Below are 23,310 nucleotides of genomic sequence, written 5' to 3' on the forward strand. Positions count from 1 at the left end.
AATAATTGTTGGAGTGCTTTAATGTTACCTCTATTTAGTGAAACAAATCTTCAGAAGAAACTAAACTCAGTGGTGCAGTTCTTCTGATTGACAGTTGTGCTTCACTTAAACAGGTAATTTGCATAAAGCTGAGAAACGTGTCACTGAAAGCTGCTAAGGGCCAAAGTTTGCTGAGATACTTTCATTCCTTCAGTGTGCACACATTGTAAGAGAGTAAAGGTTCATTCCTTACATGGCTCATTTCAGTGCTTTGTTTCTCGATTATGGTTCGAAAAGTTGTTACACACTACTATAAGAACTTAAAGGAGTGATATATGTTTTAATGCTTCAAATGCACCAAAACAAGAAAAAGAAACAGCTAACTTATCAATTACACATATGTTCACTATATCCCTAATAGGTCAAATGAGTGCTACACTTACTTGGACTTGTTGAGACTAGCTTCGGCCGCTGCAGCCTGTAATAACTGAGTGGACTTGCTAACAGGGACTCCAAATATGGTGCTGTGTGTGACATCACTCAGGATGCGCCGGTGTCCTCCTCTGGGGGCTGTCTTAGGAGAGGAAGGTGGAGTCAGAGAGCCCACTTTATGGCCTGGACGTCCACCAGCAAATGACTATGAATTAAAAAAAAAAGCAGGGGAAAAGAAGAAGACATTGATTTAGTAGTAGTTAAATAAACAGAGTGCAGCTAACCTACAGGAGACTAGGGCTGGGTATCGTTTTAAGGTCTCATTCTGGGATCATACTGTCACCATGAGAGATTCGATCTTTTTGGAACTGCTTTATTAAGCTGCCAGCTTGTGTGTGCAGCAGTGTGCCGCCGCAGTTTTGTTTACCTCAATGTGCGCACTCTTCATGGTTGCCATGTTAATGCAAAATATTGAGAAAAAAAAAGCACTAATTTTTTTTTTTTTAACTTTTGGTACTCTGTAGTACCGAGGCATTTTGGTGAGTGGCCTTTTGGTATCCAATTTTGATACCCAGCACTAAAAGAAAATGATTAGAATAAAGAAAAAAGAGGTTGAAACACTCCAGAGAAGTACAAAAAAAAATCACCTTAGATAAGCCTAAGAAGAACAGACCCCCAAACTGAACATGAAGGCCAAGAGATTAGAAGTTAGAAAGAACATGCTGATTTGGGAAGCTAGATGAACCTCAGAAAGGCAAGGAAGAGCTTAAAATCATAACACAGAACCAGCTCCTCTACAAAAGCTACACCACTAGACGGCGAGTTTGATCATGATGATGATCAACAGAAAGCACCCAGTTAGAAGATTTGGATTCACCTTTGAAAACATTCCAATGATCAGACAATGGTTATTTAGTCAGACTGAGACATTCATTCAGGTCAAACTTCAGTCCTCACAGACCACGAGCAGAAAAATTCAATGAAACGTTTCTTAAAGCGGAATAGACATTTTTCACAGTCGCTGCGTCGTTACATTCGGTTCTGGATAGTAGCGTTATTGAATTTACACCTGCACTGTTTAACAGGGCTGAAACTAATGCTGGTTTAGTTTTACGAGTTGTATTGATTTCAATGGTGAATGTGTAGAGTAAAGGTGCTTTGATTGTGAGTTTTTGTTGTGTTTTAATTAGCATACTCAATAAAATCAGCTTATACATCATTACACAGCAATTAATATATATCTCATCATCAATAAGGTCTCTGACTTAACCACAAAGCTAGGTGTGGCAGAGTGGGGTGGTGGGGTGAAAATGAAGCACTCTGATTGGCTGAAAACACTGCACTTATGTGCAGATCTCTGTAGATCAGCACTATTATTGACTTCAGTGACAACCTGGTTGAAACTAAAACTGACTGAAACTAGCAAAATGAGAAAGCAAAAGATATGCTTACTTTAGAACATGGAACCTTACAAGCGTAGCTTTTTCACAATGCCTTTACGCAGAGTCCAATTCTCTGGTTTAAATTGAACCAAGTTTGACATGACTGAATTAAATGAAGATGTTTATAAAGGTAAACCCCAGATGCCAGATAAAATCATGCCACGTGTATTGTGTATGCTAGTTTTTGGAAGTATATTTTTTTGCCTTTAAAAACAAAAAAATAAGAATATATAGTAAAGTACATATTCTTTCTTGTGGCTTTAGCTACACAAGTGGATGATTCCAGAAAAAAAAAAGTTTCAGCAAACGTAATCACTACGAAGATCATTGCAGTGGCGCAAATCTCATCGGAAATAAATTACCATCTCCTCAGAATCCACGTCAGGATCTACCGCCTCTTCTAAGACTGGAGGTGGAGGCGGGGAAGCTTTATTGGAAGGTGGGCTAGCAGCAGTTGGCTGGGGCTGTGTGGGTGGGGGAGGAGCCATGGCTTTAGTTTTTATGCGGACAGGTGGAGGGTTTGTCTGAGAGGGCTGTGCAGGTGGAGGGCCAGGGGCCATTGCTTTGGCTCTGGCCAGCACTGTTGCTGGGGTTGGGGTTGGAGTTGGGACTGGTGCTGGGATTGGGTTTGGGACTAGTGCTTGGGATGGAACTGGGGCAGAAGCCGGGGCTGGTGCAGCCATGCTGCTGGGTTGTGGGTTCTGGACAGGTGGAGGGGGAGCCATGGCTTTAACTCTGGCCTGTGCAGATGGAGTGGTCTGCACAGGATAGCTGGTGTTTTGATGCTGGGGCGAGTAGAGATTCTGGACTTGGTGTGGGAGCTAAAATAAGCAAGTAGATCATGTCAACATGGATAATCGATAACACAGTCATTCAAAAAAGATGAGCACAGGAGCTGTCTACAGAATTGATGTAGGGTTTTAAAGCAATAAGCCTTCAATAGCTTTACATTACCGTGAGCTGCCCAACACAATCCTCTTTACCTGAGATGAAGTAACTAATAAATATAGCAACAACATAAAGTAAATGTATATTCATGTATCTACAGCTCTGGAAAATAAAATAAAAAAGAGCTTTCTTTGATTTTACCAAATTGAAAACCTCTGGAATATAATCAAGAGAAAGATGCCATCGAACCAAGCTGAACTGCTTGAATTTTTTGCACCAGGAGTGGCGTAAAGTTACCCAAAAGCAGTGTGTTTTTAGAGTAAAACAACAATGTTCATTTTACTGAAACATATACCTATAAATAGCAAAACCAGAGAAACTGATTCAGAAACTCAAGATGTCTCTTAATTTTTTTTCCATAGCTGTATATGTTAATTAACAACTACTTCCTTTGCCAATTTACATATTAACAGTAAGCTATGGTTGCCAAACAACGTACAACTCAAAATGTTTTTGTTCTGGAGTCAGAACTAGGCCTATATGTAATATTTTGTTTTGCAGTACTGTACAGATGATCAAAAATTAGTTTTGATCAGATCCCACTGTAATGATTAAATGAAAAACAAACTGATGTGATAAAAAATATTTAATAGTTATGATACAAATGTGTTTTTTATACTATGAGATTTTTTTTTTCTCAAATTTGTATATTATATATAAATTGTAATATATTAAAATCATAACTCCATTATGATGCATATTGTTGTACCGCCAAGATCTTGCCAATACACAATCCAAATAATTGAGTTATCAACTTATCGAACATGGGTCAGGGAACATGGATATAACATTAATAATTCTTGCAGACCTCAATATTGTACACCTCACCCTCCAGGTAAGAAACAGAAAAAGCATTATTGTGACATTATAGAAAACATAAGTGGTCAAACATACAGATCTTCTTAAATTCCTTCAGAATGTACAAAATGGTTCCTACCGGTTGCTGAGGAGGAAAAAATCCTGCAGCTTGAGGCTGAACAAACAGCTGCCCATGCTGCCCAGGCTGAGATGGAGAAGGAGAGGCCTGCACTGTGGCAGGGGGAGCTTGTTGCTGTGTCACAGGAAGAGGCTGCTGAGCTGGGGGCTTCTGTGACTGAACCGGAGTGACGGGCTGAGAGGCTAGGTTCACACCTGTAACACAATTTGTGTATAATGAACATTTTAATGCACTAAAACAGATACAAAAACACAATATGCACAAAAAAACATGCTTACTAGTTTTTTTTTTATGAATAAGCCAGTTTTGAATGAGGGCTGAGTGATATGACCAAGAATTCATATCCTGATATAGGCAACTTCATATCCCAATAACTATATATATCACGATATTCACTGGTCTATTTTCATACATAAGGCGCACCGGATTATAAGGCGCATAAAGTGACACTAGTAAGGATGCCTACATCGAAGTGAGCAAGGGTATCGCCATGTTTCCCTTCTAATAGGAAAGCTGTGGGAAGTGTCTAAGTAAACAAAACTGTAACAAAACAAAAAGGTCTTTTAAAGTCTAAAGAGCACTGGATATTAATCTACACAGATTTCTCTCCCCTGAAAACTGTTCATTTGGGCGAGTAAAGCACTTCCGTTTATTTACAGTAAGCTTAGATTTTCAATATTTTGTCTACGGGTGAGTTTAATTCAAGTTTCTCAAGCACTAAGTCTGGGTGCAGTACCATTAGCATTACTTGCTAATTGCAGCAATAGTGGGCCATAAACACCGCCCGATAATGATGGACTGAGGAACCCTGAGTTCCTGTAACCTAGGTAGCTATCAGGTAGTGGTTCATCCCACATAGCTTGTTTTAACATGGCTAACACGCAGATTATGATATACTCACCTCTAAACGGTGAAAGAGCTAGCGCTGCGGTTAGCAGGTAATGCTTATGCTGTTACACCCAGCCTCGGTGCAGGAGAAACTTTAATGAAAACTCACCCTTTTAACATTGCACTTCTGCAGATCGGCTTTACTGCTCCTTAATACCCGAGTGGTAAAATTCACACATAAGGCACACTGAATTATAAGGCGCACTGTCGAATTCTGGGAAAACGAAAGAATTTTAAATGTGCCTTACAGTGCGAAAAATATGGTAACATTCCTACAAATTCTGTGAATTTTCAGTTTTCAATTTTTTTTTTTTATAAAATAACCAGACAAAAGACATCTTTCTTATTAAATGTTGAATTAACAACACTCAACAAGTAAAAGTGTGTCTTCATATTTTATTATATTGGTCTTTTAATTAAAAAACTTTGTGCAAACTGTGCAGAGGGGTGCAGGATCAGGACAGAGAATATTGAAAATGATAATAAAAAGCCCATTATTCAAGTTTGAACTGTACAAAGTTATTTATTTATATATATATATATATATATATATATATTATACATACTCACACACGCACGCACGCGCACACACACACATACACTGCCTAGCCCAAAAAAGTCTCCACCTGGATTTTTGCTGCAGTTGGTCAGGTCTAGGTTCAGCAACAGTATGTGCTGAAAGAATGAGGTCAGCTGACTACCTGAATATACTGAATATAGACCAGGTTATTCCATCAATGGATTTTTTCATCCCTGATGGCACAGACATATTCCAAGATGACAATGTCAGGATTCATGGGGCTGGAATTGTGGTTCAGGGAGCATGAGATCATCATTTTTACACATGTATTGTTCACCACAGACCCAAACCCTAACCTCATTGAGAATCTTTGGGATGTGCTTGAGAAAGCTTTGTGCAGCGATCAGAATCTACAACCATCAATGCCATCATCATCTTGGTGAAAAATTCTTTCTAATTAACGCTGGATTTAAATAAATCTTGTGATTGAAATAAAGTGTGACCCTTTTTTTGGTGGCGACTTTTTATTTGGCCAGGCAGTGTATATACTTCACAGCTCGATTTTGAAGCCTGCAAGAAAATGGAGATACCAGGTTGATTTATTCTTGCATGATGATCTATTCTTACTAAGCTTAACAGAAACAAATGTAAAAGTAACAAAATCAAATCTTATTCTTATAAAAAAAATCAAAGCAATACAAACTGGACCCAAATTTGTCATGCAGGGTTATAGTCCAAAGACCTGAACTGATTACAGCACAGAAAAGGTTCCCATCTAGTTAAAGCTGTGTTACCAGACCACAAAAGAACAGCGATTTGTAGGTTTATTTATCATTAGTGACAATACATGAAAGGCTTTAATGACCCCTGACTTTTCTAACAGGCAGTAAAATGGCAGCTCAGCAGGACTGGAGCTGTCAGAGGCTCAATAGCTGCACCTCATTAGCCAGCCTTTAAAAGCCAACGCTCAAGACATGGTGATTGGACCACTGGGATTACTAGATCCGTGCATGTCAGCCAAAGAAGCATGCAGGTCAATACGGAGTATGTAGTGCTGAGGGGGAGGAAGAGGGCTGTACTTGGCATTGCTGCCACTGCAAATGGGCTCTTTTGTATAGGGGCACCTGCAGGGGCTTCCTCCTGCCAAAGCACTAACTCTGTTCTGTGCGTGTGTGTGTGTGTGTGTGTGTGTGTGTGGGTACAGGGCATCTGCATGAGAAAATTAAATTTCAGACTTTTAAATATCACTTTTGAAATACAAAACATTACAAAAGACAAAATTACACATTACCAATTCAATTCACATACAGCACCAGTCAAAAGTTTGTACACACTATATTTTCCTACATTATAAATGAATACTGAAGTCCTCCAGACTATGAAGGAACACATAATGAATCATTTAGTAACTTAAAAGAGTTGAACAACCAAAATACTCTGAAGCATTTAGATGCTCTTATCAGGGGTGCTGTTAACTTGCAGTTTCTGAGGCTGGTAGTTCTAATGAACTTATCTTGTACAGGTGCAACTCTTGGTTTTCTGGTCCTGAAGCCTTGGAAGAAATCAACTACATATACAGTCTGTTTAATTTGGGAGGCCCCACAGGTATATCCCTCAGGTCAGTACAGTGGTCAGTGCAGTAAAAAGTTACTCACTGATTGGTTGAGCTGGTCCCGCCGGGGCATTCGCTCTCTTCCTAGGTGTCAGGGCAGGCTGTATGGGCAGAATGCCTGTGATTGGCTGAGCCTGGCCAGCTTTGGGTCGTTGCCGTGGTGCTATGGAGGTTTCAGTTGTAGGGATTGGATCAGTAAGTCTAAAGAAAATGGAAAATAGTGATGCATGAAGAGCAGATCATTAAAAAAAAAAATAAATAAATAAATAAATAAATAAATAAATATATATATACTATTGTACACCAGAACGTGAATTTCTTCTTTCTAATGTGTCATTGGTGTATTATAAATATATACAAATACTTTGTTACCTCACTTAGAAATTTTGGTTAGTTATACTTTGCTGAAATAATTATTTTATATTTTTCATTCAAATTATTTTTTCCTTTTTTTTTTTCTCACCCAATGATCTGTACTTTCTACTCATTTACACCACGACCCCCATGTTAAGAACCCTTTACGTAAGCGATGAAAGAGGCAAGGCAAAAATCACTGTGCTCTCTTACCTGGCTTTAGTTTGACTCTTCTTAGCCACAGCCTCACTTGCTCTGATTGGTTCAGGAAGTTTTGTAGGGATTGGTGAATTCTGAAAGACAAGCAAAGCACAGATCAATTGTTCCGCTCTCAATTGAGTTGCAAGTTTTGCATTTTTCCCACAAAAATAAAAAAACAATTGCGGGTGAAAATTCAAGTGCATTTTTTGGTCTACATTAAAATTTACCAAGCCTTAATTGCAAATCCTTCAAAATAAAAATGTACTTTACATATTGAGCTGGTTTAAACTTCTGAAGAAAAGGTTTTAGAGAGACTTTGGGCTGGATATTTTTTACTCAACCTGGCAACCTTGTTCTTAGTGAACAGCTCATGGTAAACTTGCTCTCTGCTTTTCTCTATCGCTCCAGAGACAGCAGAAACACTAAACGTGTGATTTAAACTCTGACAATATGTTTAAACGTATACTGTATTTTTGCACTATAAGGCGCACCTAAAATCCTTTCATTTTTCCAAAAATCATCAGTAGGCACACTGATTTTAGTAATATAATAGCGCCTTGTGTATGAATTTTACCAGTCCAGTTGTAAGAAGCAGAAAAGCCACTCCTCTGAAGTGGAGCGTTGTACAGTTAAGTCAGTTTAGCATTGGCATTAGATGCTAAATGCTAGCTTTTTTGCCAAATACAGTGCAAGTTGAAATAAATTTTGCCTACAACTAAAACTGTATAAACACAGTGTAATAAGTTAATAATTCCCTAATAATGTTGATTATACTACAGTTAGTTCCGACCCTGCAATGCGATTGGCTGAGAGGTGCACTGTGAGAGCCATTCTCAGCCGATAATGCACTGTTAGCGAAGCTTTTCATGTATTACTCCACCACATACAGGTAACCTAGCAACGATGCAGCGCTTACAAGCCAAACAACGCAGCTACCAACAGAGAAGCAATCTAACTATTTTAACTCACAGAGTTTTTATAACCAAACAGATCGTATTTTCTCGTCCTCTTTAACTCAAAATCTTTCCATAAACATTGATAATTGAACTAGGGTATAATCTCTTATAAAATATAATCTTTCTTGGCATTAGGGCTTGCACTCTCTCATGTATTATTGCTTTAGTGTAATAATTTTAATGCACATGCATATAATATACCCCAAATGTAATTAACCCAATATTATTACATTTTTGGGTTTTACAACATTACTGGTTAATGACTGCAATTTAAATTGCTGCAAGGCCACAAGTTTATTCAGCATTTTTTTTCGCAATAACAGTTTGACTGACTGTACCCATGAACTTGTTTTTTTAAGTGTGTAAATCTTCTTTTTGTCATTATATCAGAGACGTTGATGAACATTTATTAAAACACAATGTAATTGGCTGAGCCTCAGTGTAAAAATTCATTGTCGTATTCTGACAAACGCTCTTTAATCCAACAACCACAGCAGTGCTCTCATAACGAGCTAAATGCCACCGGCTCATAAAGCCTCGTGCTCCGTGCTCTGCAGCTTTACAGAGACTGAACGACTGGCCGATGGCACTTTGCAGCCGCGCCGGCCCTCATGTGCCGACTCAATGCCTCCATTATACCATCAATACAAAGCCCAGGGGGAGGGGCTGCTGGAGCTGATCCAATTGGCAGCTAGTGGCGGAATCCTACTTCCTCTGACACTGCGAGGCGGCCCTCGCGATGTGTTGTGTACAGCGCTGGCATGAATTAAACAGTAGCTCTGGTGAAGGCGCTTGGATAGATGGATGGGTGGGTGGCTTTGGAACACAACAACACAAACACTGAGCAGCAGAGGAAGAACAGAGAGAGAGGCTGTGGGTGGGTTTTCACACACAGTTCAGTAGGTTAATTGTAAACATTCTGGCTGAAAACTATAAAAATATTATTACTCAGGTCAGGTCGGTCTCTAGAGTATACCCATTCACTCACATCTAACTGTATTCTTTGCTGGTGCAGCGCCCACAAGCAGAGCTGAAGCCAGCCAGTGTCACCGTCTCGTCAGATAGGAGCTAACAGCACTAGGAACAACATGGCAAGTTTGTAGGGGTGTGACGAGACACTAATATCACGAAACGAGACGCGATACTGGGTTTACGAGAACGAAACGAGACGCGATTTAAAAATACATTTTTTAAGAAAACGTCAAAAATGAGAAATGACTTGAAAACTAGAGTTTTATTTGACAAAACAATATAACGCAAACTTAACAGACTGGTTTCTCTCCCACATGATTCTATAAGAAATAAGAATAAGAATACAAAATAAAAATTAAACTTTTCTAGGTCTTATATAGTGCAAACAATAAGTGCAAACCACAACCTCATATTAAGACTATGGTTTGTGTTTTCTTCTCCTAAATCTCTTGTAATTTAACTATGCATGACCATAATCAGTCATATTAAGACTATGCTTGAAGTGCAAACAGAGACAGAACATTTTTTTAAATACAGTACAGAGCTAAGGGATTAGTACAACTGCCTATGAAACAGTCACGTGTACGATTTACTTACAGTATTTACATATGGTTTGTGTCTTGTTAGTCACTCTGTTACCGTTTATTGTTTCCACTGAAGCCAAAATGCAGCCAGACATACAACTTAAAAGTAGCAGAAGCATCTTCTATGCAAATGCCCGAATTTTCCTCTTCTGCTGAGAGCTGCTCTCACTGCTCAGCCACCACACTCGCTGCTATCGCTACTGTGTCACCAGATCCCTCTTAAAATGTCCACGCTAAACTTTTTTTCCCCCCTGCCAGACAGGTTTAAGCTTGACGAGAAATATCGTCACTTGCAACGAGATCTCGTCACACCCCTACAAGATCGTTCCTGTTATTTGTCCAAATAACACATCAGGGTTATTTCCTTTTGGCCAGTAATTCAGAGCTAAGGAACACATGGTTAGAGTTTGTCTCTAGAACACCACCAGCCAAGTAAAACTGAGATAGGTAGGTGTATGTTTAGAGCAGTTGTGGTCCCAACAACAGTCCCGGGGTTTTGTTTCAACGGCCTGGGAGGCTCTGCTGAGGATCAGCCCAAAAAAAAAAAAAAACAGGATCGAATTTTACTTTCTGGAACTGGACTACCCACCTCTGTGTGTTTCCATAGAATCTCTGGTGGATTTGGCGTTTAACAGAGACTCAAAGAATAGATCAGTGGCTGAACTGTACTTAGCAGGACATTACACATGTTGTAAAGTAACATATGACATTGCAAAGTTTGTTTTTAGTATAAAAATGTCTTTATCTTAAAACGTTTCTTACTGTTCGTCTCACTGCCTCGCAGTGCTGTTTGCCACTCAGAGGCCATATGTACTGATGTCACTATAGTGCAATATAAGAGTTTCTGTGGTCTGTCTGATGCTTCAAAGAAATTTAAAAGCATTATTTGGCACATTTCATAGGTTGAGTTGTCTGTTTATTTATTATTTTTATACAGTTACATTTTAATAAGTAAAATCACTGATGAAAAGATTAATCCTGAATGCACTTTTTGAACACTTTTTGAACACTAAAGTTATTGCCCCTTCCCTTCATTACTTGGTTACACTGCTCTACACAGATAAAAAAGCTAAAATGCAGAGGAACTTACATGGACATTCTGTACTGAGCAGTCTTTGCGCGCCAGCTTGAAGGCGAAATGAGACACCTGGTAGATATCTGGCCTTATGTCGGGGTCCGGCTCCAGCATGTAACCTGAAGACAAGGTAGGAACATTAAAATAAGAAAAGAAAAGGTCTGAGAACATTACGGTGAGATCAGCATGTTGGTTTGAGCTTTTTTTTCAGATATTATGTTACAAAATTCATACAAAGTAATGACAAGAGGCAGTAATCCACACTACATAAGCCAAAAAGGACTTTAAATTTGATACAAGGGCCTTTTGTGTAAATTTTGCGATTTTAAGAACACACTCAAACTTTGCACATTTTGATATTAGAACAATTGTGACTGTACAGATTAGATAGAAAAAACCTTAAAGGATCTTACATTCTTACATAAAATCCCTTTTTTTTCCCTCTAAGCTCCACTTTTAACATCTATGTGTTTTTACAAACAAATTATAATAATTGTTTTCAAAACCATTTTCCAACCCAACATTTTATAGTGCTATAAGTAGAAATACTGTATTTATTTTATAAGACACACTGCAGCACAGACAGTCAGGGCTAAAATACTCCTTATATATTTAGTAGTAATGGGCTAAATAAGTAAATTCAAATGTTTGTTTGCATTAGTTTCATGCACTACATGTTCAATAATAGGTACTGATACACTCTGTATAGCTTCAGCATAAGAAAATGAAAATGCAAAGAAAATGCACAAGTTTTTGTGACATCACAAATCCAATGAATTAAAAACAGGCTTTTTTTTTACAGGTTAGTTTGACCCCTGTCATAGACCCCTGACTAGTGCATGACGTGACTCACGTATGAGGCAGTGCATATCCTGGGAGTAACGTGAGTTGTCTGGGATGGTGAAGCTGCCGTCGCAGATGGCCACCTGACTCTCTCCGAACGGCAGTGTGAAAAAACACAGCTTATACAGCAAGCAGCCCAGGGCCTGCAGGGAAACACACACAAACACAGAGAGAGAAAGAGAGAGAGAGGGGGAGAGAGGGGGAGAGAGAGAGAGAGAAAATAACACAGTCAGTCTCCATCTCTTGCCACCTCGGCAGTTTTCCCTCAAAAAAAAAATAAATTGAATTCAGCATAAACCTGTCATATCAATTTGAACCCTGTTGCAGAGCATGCACCTAAAACTGCTAGCCTGGGTGTCTGCGAGAAATCAGCCACAAGCAGACGGCCACCGAGCCAGACACACTGAAGGGCATGTTAATCATATTTAAATGAATCACCGTGTCAATTAGATAAAGGCATACAGTCTCAAGGCCTAAGACAACAAGCACTGCAAACACATCCTGTGTAAACTGAGGCTGGAGTGTTGCAGCTGGAGTGTTGAGCCTGGAGGTACTTACCCAGATATCTGCTTTGGTGGTGATCATTTTCCCACCGTACAGATTCACCATCTCTGGAGCTCTGTATGATAGAGTTGTGTACCTGCACACAGAAACACACACAAACACAGAAAACAGGGTGTAAAAAAGTGAGCACAAGATGGAGCATACATCTCAAAGAGGGGAATCAAGTGCACTCATTCTGGAACACCACAATACATTTCAATCGATTATATATTTAATATAGTATTAAGTGAATCAAGAGAATGGGTAATTAATTCTCCTGAGCTCACTCTACAGTCGGAAAGATGATTTTTTTTTTTTTGCACTTTGAGCGACCACTAAAAGACAAGCTTTTCACATGCATTTTACAATCTAAGAGATATAGAACTGTTATTAGTGAGTTTATCATCTAACAATTGCTTGCAAATGTTGAAAAAGTGCATTAAATACAGAAACAAGATTTTTTTACAATAGAGGACAAGATAGAAAAGTCAGAATAAAGCTAATAAATCCAAAAAGCTAATAAATCCAAACTTTGAAATTGTTGGATTTTTTTTATTATAATGATGACATATCTTCACTTAAATAAAAAAAAACCTAAACCCATTTATATTTTCATGCCAAATAATTTGGCATAAAAAGACTTTTTGGCCTCAATCATCTTCTCACTTTCAAATACAATATGTGGTTGATTTTGTTGAGCTGGCACAGAGATTTTAGTCCTAATTTGGTGGGTTACTATTTGTGCTGCTCAGCAAAAAACATAAAAAAGAAGACAGCAAATGGCTGTAATCACAGTAGCCAAAACCATGTCAAATTTATACACAGAACTACTGTGGATGAAAACAGGAGTTAAATGTTGTTGTTGTGCAACATTTTTGCAAAACATTTGGATGGAAACTCGTATATTAAAAAAGAAAGAGAAAGTGGACTAAGGCAATAATATTACAAGGATTTAGAGAAATATGACACAAGAGTTGATACCGGATATTTTTTTAAATGGAAGGTGTATTGTTTAATTTAAGCCCGATACATCTCCGATCCTTTGTTTTTACCACTGTGTTCTAACAGTGTTCTCAGACCACAGTGGTAATAAGATTTTCTGAAGGTAACAGAACAGTGTAGTGTCTGCAGTAAGAAGTGGGACATCATTAGTTATTGTATTCGTTTTATTTATTAGATTATAAAGCAAGAAAAATATATATATATATCTGAAAGAAAAAAAAGCTCACTTTTTAATCTCCTCCTCCACCGTGGCGGCGCCCTCCGCCTGAGGGTTCTGGAACCTGTTTGTTGCACTGCCGAAATCACACAGGACATAGTGACCTCGGTCATGCAACAAGATGTTCTCCACCTGGGGGAGAAAAAGAGAGAGAAAGAAAGAGAGAAAGAGAGAGAGAGAGAGCAATTACATGAGTGTAAGACAGAGATACAAACCCACACACACACAAACACACAAAGTGAGAGACAGAGACAGAAAGAGAGGGAGCATTAAGGGCGTGTCTGTTCCATCGGGGGAGTGAAAAGTGAGACTGTGAAGATACAGTATGGTAGAGAGAGTGTGAGGAGGATGGGTGGTAGTGAAAGAAGTGTGTGTAGCTGAAATTGATATAGGTCATGCTAAAACCTTGTATCTTTAAAATAGCAATTTTACAGGAGAAGAAATACCTTAACTTTCTCTTCTATTGGTCCATTTATAATACAATTCTGAAATAATATAAATAACTGGCAGATTTACATACTGTCAAAAAGTGAATGTGGCAAATATAGACATTTTGTCAATAGACAAAAAATTTACTGTAGAAAAATGCCTTATGCCTGCAATATGTGCAGCACATGGTTTTGCATGTACTATATGTACTAATGTACTATAAGGAGCACTTAAAATCCTTGAATTTTTCCAAAAATCACCAGTGTGCCTTTTAATCTGGTGCGTCTTATGTACAAATTTTACTAGTCAGGTTATAAAGAGCAGTAAAGCCACTTCTCCAAATTGCAGTGTTATACAGGAGTTTCAGTTTAGTTCTCCAGCACCGGGGCTGGAGTAGCATAAGGACTAACCGCTAACCGCTATTTCCCTGTTCAGAAGTGAGTATTATCGACCTGTAGCCTGCTGCTAACCCTGGATGGCACTGCTGGAGCAGCATTAACATTACCCGCTAACCACGCTCGCTATTTCCCTGTTCAGAGGGAAGTATTATGGGCCTGTAGCCTGCTCCTAACCTCAACTAGCAATGCTGAAGTAGCATTAGCATTACCTGCTAACCACGCTCACTATTTCCCCGCTCAGAGGGAGTATTATCAACCTGTAGCCTGCTGCTAACCCCAGCTAGGACTGCTGGAGAGGTTATCCGCTAATGCTAATGCACCAGTGCTTGTTTAACTTTATAAGAAAGTCTTTTTTTTATTACAATTTTGTTACTTAGCTTAGCTTTACTAACCTTAGTTAGAAGCACCCCACCACTACACAGCAGCGAGACCTGCTGAATTAGTTCCTTATAGTGTCTCTTAAAATGCACCTTATAATCCGGTGTGCCTTAAGTATTAAAATAGACCAGAAAACAGACGTTCATTGATAGTGCGCCTTATAATATGGTGCGCCTTATAGTGCGAAAAATACAGTATATTACTAAACGAAATAAACTTGACTAGACAAAACAAGAAATAACTAGCTCATATTTTGCTTCCTTCGGCCCACATAATATGCTATTAATAATATGCATAATTACTTCAGCTGACAGACACTCTTGTTGGCTAGCATCATGCTGAGTAATGAAAGGATGGATGGATGGTTCACCGTCCTAAATACCACCAACCAACATCATCTGAATTTTACATGATGTTAAAAGTGGCACATCTAAAAACATATGAGAATTTTTTGTGTGGACTATTATCCATCTTCTAAAAGTATTAAACACTTAGATGGCCATTTCTGTTCACCACAACTGTGAACAATTTAGACCCCTCAGTTTTCTTTAGAACATTTGGTTGTAGTTTCTAATCAAACCACTCAGAATAAACCTGTTTACCTTTTATGTGCTCAGTGATGTTAAGGAATCAGGATTTGTTTCTTAATATTAATAATACCTGACTCAAATAACCACAAACTGACAAAAAAAATGGCAACTTAAAATGAGGGGAATGAGGGTGAAGGTGAAGGAAACAGAGTGTTGTGATGTGTGAAAAGTATAGGTGGAAGGAGTAGGAAGGAGGCTGCATTTATACCTTAAGGTCTCGGTGGATGATGGGGGTTTTACACTGATGCAGTCGAGCCACAGCTTCACACGTATCACAGAAAATCTGCAGCACCTCCGGCTCACTGAAACCAGTCTGCAGCCTCTGGTTCATCAGATTCACCACCTGACCACCTGACAGAAATACACACACAGTCAGGTAGGACCAAAAGAGAAAAAAAGAGAGAGAGAGAGAGGGAGAGAGAGAGAGAGAGAGAGAGAGAAAGAAAGTGCATGCAAGAGAGAACACAAGGAAGAGTGTGAGTGCAAGTGCAATAGTAAGTGAGACAGTAATGAGACATGTGCAATAGAATCGAGAGCGAGAGTGTGAAAATAGCAATAGAGAGTAAGAGGACGAGAGAAAGAGAGTGTAGGGGTAAGAGAGAAAACACAGAAGAGAGTGAGAACAAACAAGAGCAAGCGAGGGTGCACAAGAAAATGAGAGGACATGAGCAAAGGAAAGTGTGAACTCAAGAAAAAGAGAAAGAGAGAAAGGAGTAGCGAGCGAGTGCGCTGACCTCTACAGAAGTCCATTAATATAAGAACTTCCCAAACATCTCCTGAACCCACTGCTGTGATACTGGAGTCCAGGAAGCCGACGATATTTTTGTTTCCTACCAGATCCCTCTGTAAAACAAGCACACACACACACACACAGATACAGACACACACACACACAGATTAGCTTCAGTACTTTCATAGCAGAGCACACACAAATAACTGTCAGTGAGGTCACAGTGTGGATGACTAAACGTGCCGAATCAGCATCACTCCCCTGCTGCTTTATCACCTAATTGACGAGTGCTGCTCTGCCAGACACTGACTCATCACCACAACAACATAATAATAATAATAATAATAATAATAATAATCTCCTCTTTAATTACTCCCTCTCCAAACCACACTCATCCATCACACACTATTTTTCACATCATCAGCTTTAATTGTGCCATCAGTGTCCCTCTAGCATCTCATCAATGTGGCAAAAAAACATACTGAAGAAAATAAAATGTGCCAAGTTTAATGTACACCAAATAAAATAGATTCAGAACATTTTACTGTTGGCATACAATCAACAGCAGTGCAACAGTATACAATTTGGGGATATCCTGTTCTCCAAACGATGGAATAGGCTGTGTGGCATATCGTCACCATCCAATAAAAAACATGTATCTGCAAAACAGCAACTCAAAATAAAAATAGTTAGTTTCAGGTAATTTGGAATCATTTTTATCGGTCCATTAATCAATTTATGTGCAGATTTTATGTTTAAATTATGTAGTAAAAAAAAAAATCAACAAAAATTGAGATTGAGACCTGTTTTTCATAGACAGCAATGATATATACATGCAAAATACCTGTGTTTAAAATAACCTGGAACTAAGTTAGAAAAAAAAAAAAAAAAAATCTTAAACTGACATTCTGCTTGTGTGCGATATGCAGCATTTGGATGTGTTCAAATTAATTAATTCACAGCAAGATTATGATAACTAATATTAGCTAAATAATACCAGACTCCCATGAGTAAAGATTACATATACAGACAAACAATCACATTTGTGTTAATAACAAGATACAGTACAGGCCAAAAGTTTGGACACACCTTCTCATTCAATGCGTTTTCTTTATTTTCATGACTATTTACATTGTAGATTCTCACTGAAGGCATCAAAACTATGAATGAACACATGTGGAGTTTTATATACTTTATATACAAAAAACCACAGAGGGAAGGCAAAGGGGCCAACAAGTGCTAAACACCTCTGGGAACTCCTTTAAGACTGTTGGAAAACCATTTCAGGTGACCGCCTCTTGAAGCTCATTAAAAGAATGCAAAGAGTGTGCTATAAGTGGCTATAAGAAACTAGAATATATATATTTTTTTAGTTTTTTTTTTCCCTTTTTTTGTTAAGGACATAACTCCACATGTTCATTCATAGTTTTGATTCCTTCAGTGAGAATCTACAATGTAAATAGTCATGAAAATAAAGAAAACGCATTGAATGAGAAGGTGTGTCCGTTTGTCCTGTACTGTATATAGAATGGCTACTAGAATATGAATATCGCATTGTATAACCTCCTACACTAATAAGTGAAGAACTACTTTATCTTAAAAGAAGCTTACAGTATTATTTTTTTTTATTGAACCAAAACTAATACTCTAGTTTGAGTTGATGTGGCATTGTGTCTTTCTTTGTCTGTTAGTTACTGATGTTGAATAAATCCTGTGATTCGTTTGCTTACACAAAAAATAATGAAGTCTCTGCACATTTATTAAACAAACATGTAAAACTGCATGTAGCTTTTATCCAAACTATGTATTTTTGTCAATATGTACCTTTTGGCATAATTTGAACCTGGTAGTTTTACTTTACTGTGTGTCCATATTTTAAGATGAATTGGCCAATAGAAATTCTCCAAAATGATGCGGAATAAACTCTACTCTCTTCTCTGTTGTTTTTCTTAATAGTTTTAAACTGTTCACAGAGGAGTTGAATTAAGCCTTTATGCTTTAATTCACAATGTTTTCTTTATATTCCCAGAAACACTGATCACCCATCACAAGTATTGCACATCGCACAGCATCTAGATGCCCTCAAGTTATACTGCACATGAATGCAGTAAGTGTGGCCAAACAAGGACAGTGTAAAAAACATATAGCTGAAAACGGAAGGGGCACTTTGCTGACTTAGCATTAATCAAGGCCTGAGATGGAAATGGGGGAAGGTGGTGGTGAAGCTACATGAGGAGCCTGTTGTAGATAGCCTAGCCCAGAGTCCGAAAGAAGGCTTCTCTATTACGGATGAGACAAAGTCAGCAGATGCGGCCCATTTAAATACCCAACAACGACCTCTTTCTCTCTCTCGTGTCACTGAAGCTGTTTTTATGAGCTCTACAGCAGTGTGTGAATAGTGTCTCTTGCTCTCCTTCTTTCTCCCCCTCTCTCTTCTTCATAAGAACTTGAACAACAGAGCACTTCATTCAGCCTGTTCAGTCACAAAGGCAGGTATAATAAATCAAGTAGCCAGTGGTGTTATTAGAGATGATCAGGGACTATAAAAACATCCCCACACTTCACCCTTTAGAGAAGAATCAGCTCTGTTTATTCTGGAGCTTTAAAAAACTAGTGGCTATGTATAGACATTGGGCAGTGTTTATCAAAAACATGTGATTTGTCTGTATTTCTCAATGACAATCCTGAGAGATGATCAAACCATAGTCGTTCGTCAATAATTACATCAGCTCTGTACAAGCCTGTACACAGTTACAGGATGCTCCAGTTCTACTTTTGTGTAAAATGTGTAAAATTAATACACCTTCTAGAGAAAGCAGAGTAAAGGCTTTTAACATTACTTTACTAACGGGATACCCCTCTTGAGAGTCCAGCAGTCAGCCCATAGAGTGGGTTTTGCAAAACAGGAGGCCTAACAAACACGATTAATGTAAACTAGAGATGGAATATATGATCAGCAACAAGTTCGAGTTAAAAACACATTTATGAGTATCTGTCGATACCAATATCTATCAGATACCATCTTTTTTCTTTCCCTTAACCTAAGCTATTAATAACAGATTAATATTATAAAACATTATTAAATCTCAAACTGCAAAACAAATACTTTCCTATAAAGCCTAAAATACTGATATGTAGGCTTCATCACATTTAGGGCCAGGCTTTAAGATTAAGCATTTACACTGTAGTGTTTCTATAATTGTAAAAATAAAACTAGAAACAGGAGCCCTAATACAATCCACGGTCATATATCTTAAAATAAAAGCTCTGACCTGGGATCAGTTCAGTATAAAACATGTGCCCGTATCTGCCTCTAAAGAGGTAAGACTGCGGGAGAAGAAGGAACCAGGAGGAAGCAATTGAATTGAAGCTCTCACCATGATCTGAATCTCTCTCTTGCAGACTTGAAGGTCATGTTCATTGTTCACGTACATCCTCTTCAAAGCACAGCGGACGCCCTGATGGGTGCGCACAAGAAACACGATGGCGAAACCACCTGCAGAGAAAGACAGAGAGCAAAGAGATAATGTTAGTTAATTTAATCTTTCACCGCAAATATAATGTAGAAAAGAAGATGTTCAAACAATAGCAGATTCTTAAATACTCTTTGATATACAGTGACTTTTATTTTTTGGGGAATTTGATTTAAACCCAACATTTTTAATAAGAAAAGCATTAAAACAGACCTTTTTTTAACTACAATTCTGAGCTGTAGGTGCCCATCCTCCCTGACTTCTGTCAATCTGAACTCTTGCCCTTTAAACCCCCAAAAAACCCCACTCACTAGATTAGTTAAAGATTCGACATTTGAGTTGGCTGGTTTTACAAGCAACGTGCTTCGTCTGAGGGAGGGATCTGTACCTACTGTCTGTGGCAAGTCAGCAGATAAGGTAGATGTAAGTATATAGTTTATTTAATAGATTTGTGTTTCTATTGCAGTTAAGCATAAACTAAACTAAACTAGCATATTCGTGTTTTTTTTTTTTTTCAATTTAGGACAAGTTAACACTAACGTGTGGTAAACACTAAGCTTATACATGGCGTGGCCAGCAACAGTGTCTTTGCATAAATTAAAAGGCTTATGATGTTTCATAGTATTCACAATTGACAAGTTAAAATAGTCAAAATATAACCAATGGCACCAAAAAAAAAAAAAAAAAAATGTCAAAACATGTGTGAATGGATTTGCTTACCCCTGCAAAAATGACTAACAGGTGTAAAAAAGTAACCACAAGAAAGTGTTATTAAAGCGGACACGAGTGTGTTTGCTGTACTTGTTGCCATGATTACCATTCAAAGTTCACTGACCCATATGAACTAGGCGTGTTTAAGCCACAAGCCTTCCAGTCATAGATATGACATTAAGCTGCCTGTTTATAACAAAAAGTGCTGTAAAGTCATTACAAAAATCAAGCAGATCAGATCAGAACAATATTCACCATTTCTTCTTAAGACGTAAGATTTTAATAGGTGATAGTTATATGGAAATAAAATAATCAATGTTAGATTTGCAAAATGAAATTGCTGTGATGTCAATCACTTTAAAAATATATGATGTTAATAACAATAAATACCTGTGATTAATCATGATTAGGGCTGCCACGATTAGTCGACTAGTCACGATTATGTCGACTATTAAAATAGTCGACGACTAATTTAATAGTCGATTAGTCGTTGTTTTTTTTTCTTTGTTTTTCTCTCCAAACTGCTGCGACTGCCTTTCTGTCCTGGACTCACATGCGCAGTAGTGGAAACCGGGGTAGGTAGTGGACGACATCTCAGGACATTATACAAGTCTGGTTTCCATCCAAACCTTTCGAAAAAAGAATGCGCAATTTCCAAATTTCGGCAGAAAAAAATGCGAATTAAGCCGTGTTTCCATTCACTACAGTTATGCGAATAAACTTTAGATAACGTGGGAGAGGACGCCAAACAAGCATGGAGAGGTTTGATTCTGTTTTTGCTCTGATACGTCATTTTTTATGCGAAAAACCCTTTTCCATCCAGTTTTTCCGAATTTTGGCGATGCGATATTCTAACTTTTCCACCCCCTCCTAGCGTAAAAATCGTTTTGCGATATTTGGGGCTTTTTTCGAATTTTTGACTTTTTCCATCCAGCTTTTTTCATGCGCATTTTCAAAATGCGCAAAAACTTGGTGGATGGAAAACCCTCTACAGACAGGCTCTGGTTTCATGGCTACCCCGCTACAGAACTCAAAAGTGTGGGATCACCAAGAAAATAAAAGTGAAACGCGTGCAATGCAATATCTGCAATGAAGAACTTGCCTTCCTCGGCAGCACAACCGCGATGCACGAGCACCTGAAAAGGAGGCATGTTGTGGCTGATTAAATGACGAAGAAGCTAAATTGCTATTTAGCTGCTAAAATTAGCGTAAACAGAGCATTAACTTAGTACTTAACTTACTCATCTTGATAGCTTTAAAACAGAGGTCACTAATAGGCGGACCGCGATCCGGATCCGGACCCAGACGTTGTCACAAATGCCGTCCCAAACCGATAAACTACAGAGAAGGATTTCATTCTGACAGTGGCTTCTGTTTTCAGTGCTTTTCGGTGCAGTAAACTCACAGATCAGTCATGTGTGGTGTAAAATCACCAAACGCTCTCCTCTGCCAATCAGATCTGTGCAGACCGCTGCCCTGTGTACGGTAATGTACACAATATCTGGACAGAGAAGCATTTTTTATTAATATACTTTTTTTTCATAATAGTTCAAACAACCTCACGGTTGAGATGTTTCATAAATGCCAGTGCCTTATCCTTATTTTACACAGTTGTTTACACTTTATGCTAAACAGTAAAATAATTGTCTGTTACAACAAGCTGCATATTTCATTAAAGGTTTAATGAACTATGATTTTAATTGTTTTTATTTTTAGTTAGCATATAGCTGAAATCTAATGTTGGTTGTATAATAGCAGCTGCATTCTATTGTGATAAACTGTGTTTTATATTCAATTAACGTATGATCCGATTAGTCGACTAATCATAAAAAATAATCGGTGATTAGTCGACTATAAAAATAATCGTTTGTGGCAGCCCTAATCATGATGAAAATTCTAATTAAAGAAAATGTTACTACTGGTTCTGGTATTTTTGGTGGGACATTTTAAAGACAACAAATCCTTTTTTTTTTCTAAAATCGTCAGTGCGCCTTATAATTCGTTGCATCTTATGTATGAATTTTACCAGTCAGGTTGTACGGAGCAGTAAATCCACTTCACTGAAGTGCAGCTTTATACAGGAGATTCAGTGAAGTTTCTCCAGTTTCTCCTGAGGCTGCATTAGCATTAGCAGCATTAGCATTAGCAGCATTAGCCGCTAACCGCAGCGCTAGCTCTTTCGCTGTTCAGAAATGAGTATATCTGACTGTAGTCTGCGCATTTACCGAGATAAAACAAGCTATGTGGGATGAACTGCTAGCTGATAGCACCCTGTCTTAACAGAGCACTGAGGCATTTAATAGTGCTAACCGCAGCTAGCGCTGCTGCTAACCGTGTGCAGCACTGCTGTTATCCATGGCTAGGGTTGTTGCTAACCCCGTCTAGCGCTGCTGCTAACCACTCTAAATTACTGAAAATCTAAGCTTACTGTAAATAAACAAAAGTGCTTTACGCACCCAAATAAATGTTTTTCAGGAAAGAAATCTGTGTAAATTAACATCCAGTTCTCATTTTACTTTGAAAGAATTATTTTTTTTTTTTTAAACAACAGTATTGTTTACTTAGGTGCTACTAGCAGCAGAACCTGCTGAATAAGAAGGGAAACATAGAGACAACCTTGTTGCTTACTAGTGTCACTAAAAATGCACCTTACAATTCGGTGCACCTTATGTATGAAAATAGATGTTCATTGATAGTGTGCCTCATAAAATGGTGCACCTTACAGTCCATAAACTATGGTATTATTAAATAATTTTGAAATTGAGCCCCTTGTTTTTGTATTGTTTTTATTATATGAATAAACACATTCTAAACCTGATCCTGTAACAAAATTTATCCTGAAACGGAACCCACTCTGTGAGGTGATGTTAGATGTGTTTTTAGTAGAGTGTTTAAGAACAACAGCATTTAAAAGAGCTTCAGAGCTTTTGCTTCCAAGATACTGATAGTATTTAGTGATATGAAACGTCTTTAATGTATGTTTTGTGTTATACTACCTACAGTTCAATAAAAAAAAAAAAAAAAAAAACTTTATTTTCTTAGATAATCAATCATTTCAAGGAGGTATCTCCTTGTTAAAAAAGTAAGAAAAAATAA

General features: G+C 38.1%; 1 protein-coding gene across 10 annotated transcripts in view; it reads right to left on the minus strand.

Moving 5' to 3' along the window:
- The window catches only part of aak1a (AP2 associated kinase 1a), a 70,752-nt gene that overhangs the window by 27,352 nt on the left and 20,090 nt on the right, over window positions 1-23,310 (minus strand). For 9 of the 10 annotated variants that reach the window (XM_015601701.3, XM_015601699.3, XM_015601698.3 and 6 more), the window contains exons 2-13: window positions 19,408-19,526; window positions 16,035-16,143; window positions 15,509-15,651; window positions 13,516-13,637; window positions 12,302-12,383; window positions 11,754-11,886; window positions 10,916-11,019; window positions 7,326-7,405; window positions 6,802-6,959; window positions 3,739-3,932; window positions 2,216-2,674; window positions 423-616 (exon numbers count right to left, since the gene is read on the minus strand). In XM_015601701.3, coding sequence (XP_015457187.3) covers window positions 423-616; window positions 2,216-2,674; window positions 3,739-3,932; window positions 6,802-6,959; window positions 7,326-7,405; window positions 10,916-11,019; window positions 11,754-11,886; window positions 12,302-12,383; window positions 13,516-13,637; window positions 15,509-15,651; window positions 16,035-16,143; window positions 19,408-19,526 — 1,897 coding nt within the window. The remainder of the gene's footprint in view (window positions 1-422; window positions 617-2,215; window positions 2,675-3,738; window positions 3,933-6,801; window positions 6,960-7,325; window positions 7,406-10,915; window positions 11,020-11,753; window positions 11,887-12,301; window positions 12,384-13,515; window positions 13,638-15,508; window positions 15,652-16,034; window positions 16,144-19,407; window positions 19,527-23,310) is intronic. The other variant, XM_015601705.3, reaches the window with a different exon arrangement.

The sequence above is a fragment of the Astyanax mexicanus genome, chromosome 12 (assembly GCF_023375975.1).
Source record: "Astyanax mexicanus isolate ESR-SI-001 chromosome 12, AstMex3_surface, whole genome shotgun sequence".
Taxonomy (NCBI): domain Eukaryota; kingdom Metazoa; phylum Chordata; class Actinopteri; order Characiformes; family Acestrorhamphidae; genus Astyanax; species Astyanax mexicanus.